At 31.1% G+C, this 2472-nt stretch overlaps 1 protein-coding gene across 1 annotated transcript in view; it reads left to right on the top strand.

Annotated features, from left to right (window-relative positions):
• The window catches only part of LOC106471705 (protein ABHD11-like), a 14620-nt gene that overhangs the window by 5124 nt on the left and 7024 nt on the right, over window positions 1-2472 (top strand). Inside the window, exons 3-4 of the mRNA XM_013932323.2 lie at window positions 1694-1847; window positions 2162-2335. Coding sequence (XP_013787777.1) covers window positions 1694-1847; window positions 2162-2335 — 328 coding nt within the window. The remainder of the gene's footprint in view (window positions 1-1693; window positions 1848-2161; window positions 2336-2472) is intronic.

The following is a 2472-nucleotide window of genomic DNA, read 5'->3' on the forward strand; positions in this document are numbered from 1 at the left end:
TGTCCTTCCTAAGGTAAGGAGCCCAAGACTAAACACGATATTCCAAATGTGGCCTAACCAATGACCTGTACAATGAAAGTATAACCTCTTTAGACTTGTATTCAATATTTTTATAGATATAACCTAAAATTCTATTTGCCCTACCATTCTTTAATTTTATTTCTTAAACTCTTTGTGAGCCAACCTGGTTTTTGACAGAGTTCTGTTGGAAAAAATTTTGTACTTCAACACTCTGCTTATTGGCTACATACGAGAATTTACATATTATTATGGAATTTAAAAGTTGAATTATAAGTAGTTTTTGATTATGTGTTAAATTATTGTTATAATCACCTGAGTTTAATATTAATTATTAACAAAATCATTATTCTTTCATAAACAGGCTTTAAAGCATCCCTAAAATTCCTTGAGTTTTGGGATTTTGTTAAATTCTGTAAAAAAAAAGTTGTCAAGCCCTAATTTTTTTGGAATTCCTAAATTTTGTATATCTATTACAGTAAAAAGAATTGTATAAAGAAAAGCTTGTTTGTGTTTAAGTATATATTTATTCAATGGATTTTAGTTATATGTATCATTCAACTTCTGTTTCTAGCCAGTTTTTCCAGTGAATCCACATTTTCAGCTGTTCCCATACTACCAGTCTTTTTAATATATGTGAAGTCTGTAATGGTAACCAATGTATATTAAAAGTGTGATATGGAACTATGAGTATTCACTGGTTACCGTTACAGACTCCATACATATTAAAAGTGTGATATGGAACTCTTAGTATTCATTGGTTACCATTACATACTTCATACATATTAAAAGTGTGATATGGAACTATGAGTATTCACTGGTTACCATTACATACTTCATACATATTAAAAGTGTGATATGGAACTATGAGTAGCCATTGGTTACCATTACATACTTCATACATATTAAAAGTGTGATATGGAACTGTTAGTATCCATTGGTTACCATTACATACTTCATACATATTAAAAGTGTGATATGGAACTATGAGTATTTAATGGTAACCAAGAGGCAAAATTAGTGGTGTGTGTTTATTTATTGCTATTTGTTTGAAAAAAGTTTCTAATGAAAATCATAAACATCTCATAAAATTCCTAAACTTACTCCTAAAAATAATTGAAAATAAGCCCTAAATTTTTTCCGAAAGGTGCTTGAAATCCTTCAGTTTGATACTTACTAAATACAAACTTATTTTATACTATGTTTTGGCTGCTAATCTGCTGCCATATTGAGGGAAGTCCAGATAAGGATTATTTCTATGTTGGCAGAAGCTGAGGTCTGATCCTGGGTATTCTTTATGGAAGTCTGGTGTATTATCCACTTAGCTGGGGTCTCTCTTTAAGTTTTCCTAAATCCATTACAAAGTCCAGGGCTGTACTAGGTCATTAAGTACTTAGAGTAAGGTTATGACGATCAGGTAACATTAGACTTAAGTGATCATATAGGCTGCTAACCTATATAATAGTTGTCGACTGCCTAAAATTTTGAATTTGGTTAATTTGAATTTGTTTCTTTTTGTCTTTATTAAATTTTTTTTAACAATTGGTTCACAAAAGATTCAAACTGCAAGCCATTGAAACTAAAAAAAAAATCAAAGAAATTGTTTCCTGTGTGTTATTAAAAAAGTTTTTCCTTTATAAAACTTGTGTAAGTTTGACCACTGTTTTCTTCATAGGATAACCCCTGTCAAGTTATCATATGCTTCTTATGAAAGTACAAAAGAAGTGCCAAAACATTTTCAGCCAGTTGTGATTCTCCATGGTCTGCTGGGTTCTAAAATGAACTGGAAAACTTTGGCAAAAGTTATGTCTTTAAAAAGTGGTCGAAAGGTAAATGTTTTTTTGTATCGTTAGATATTTGATTTTTGATATTTAGTTGAAATATGTTTAAAATGAATTTTGTTTTTCATAACTTTTCACTAAATTACACATCAATACCATAAGTGCCGGTTCTCAAAACGTTTAAAAATAATATTTGAAAAAAATTATAAAATTTCTTCAAACTGAGCCACGAAAATGTTTGAAACATAAAAGTATTCATAATTATTTTTTAATAAGTGAAAATTGGCTAAGTACAATTACTAGCTAGGTGGAGTTTTTTACATGAAGTAGTTTCTCAGAAGTCTGGTTGATCATTTTCAAAGGTATTTACCTTAGATGCCAGAAACCATGGTGACAGCCCTCACACAGAGGAGATAGATTATCACAACATGGCAGCTGATATTGAAGTTTTCATGGATGACATGGGCTTGTGCAAGGTAGTGCTTATCGGACACAGTATGGGAGGGAAGACTGCCATGACGTTGGCCTTGAAAAAAGTGAGTCAAAGAGTTGATCACTGTAATGTTAAGAACAGAATACTTCCGATGAACAATAATAGTACTGGTTGCACTTAAGGCAAATTTCACTTATAATGGCTGGAGGCGGCTTAAATGGGTAATGAAGAAAAACTTTA

This window comes from Limulus polyphemus, unplaced genomic scaffold (genome assembly GCF_000517525.1).
Source record: "Limulus polyphemus unplaced genomic scaffold, Limulus_polyphemus-2.1.2 Scaffold4802, whole genome shotgun sequence".
Lineage (NCBI taxonomy): Eukaryota > Metazoa > Arthropoda > Merostomata > Xiphosura > Limulidae > Limulus > Limulus polyphemus.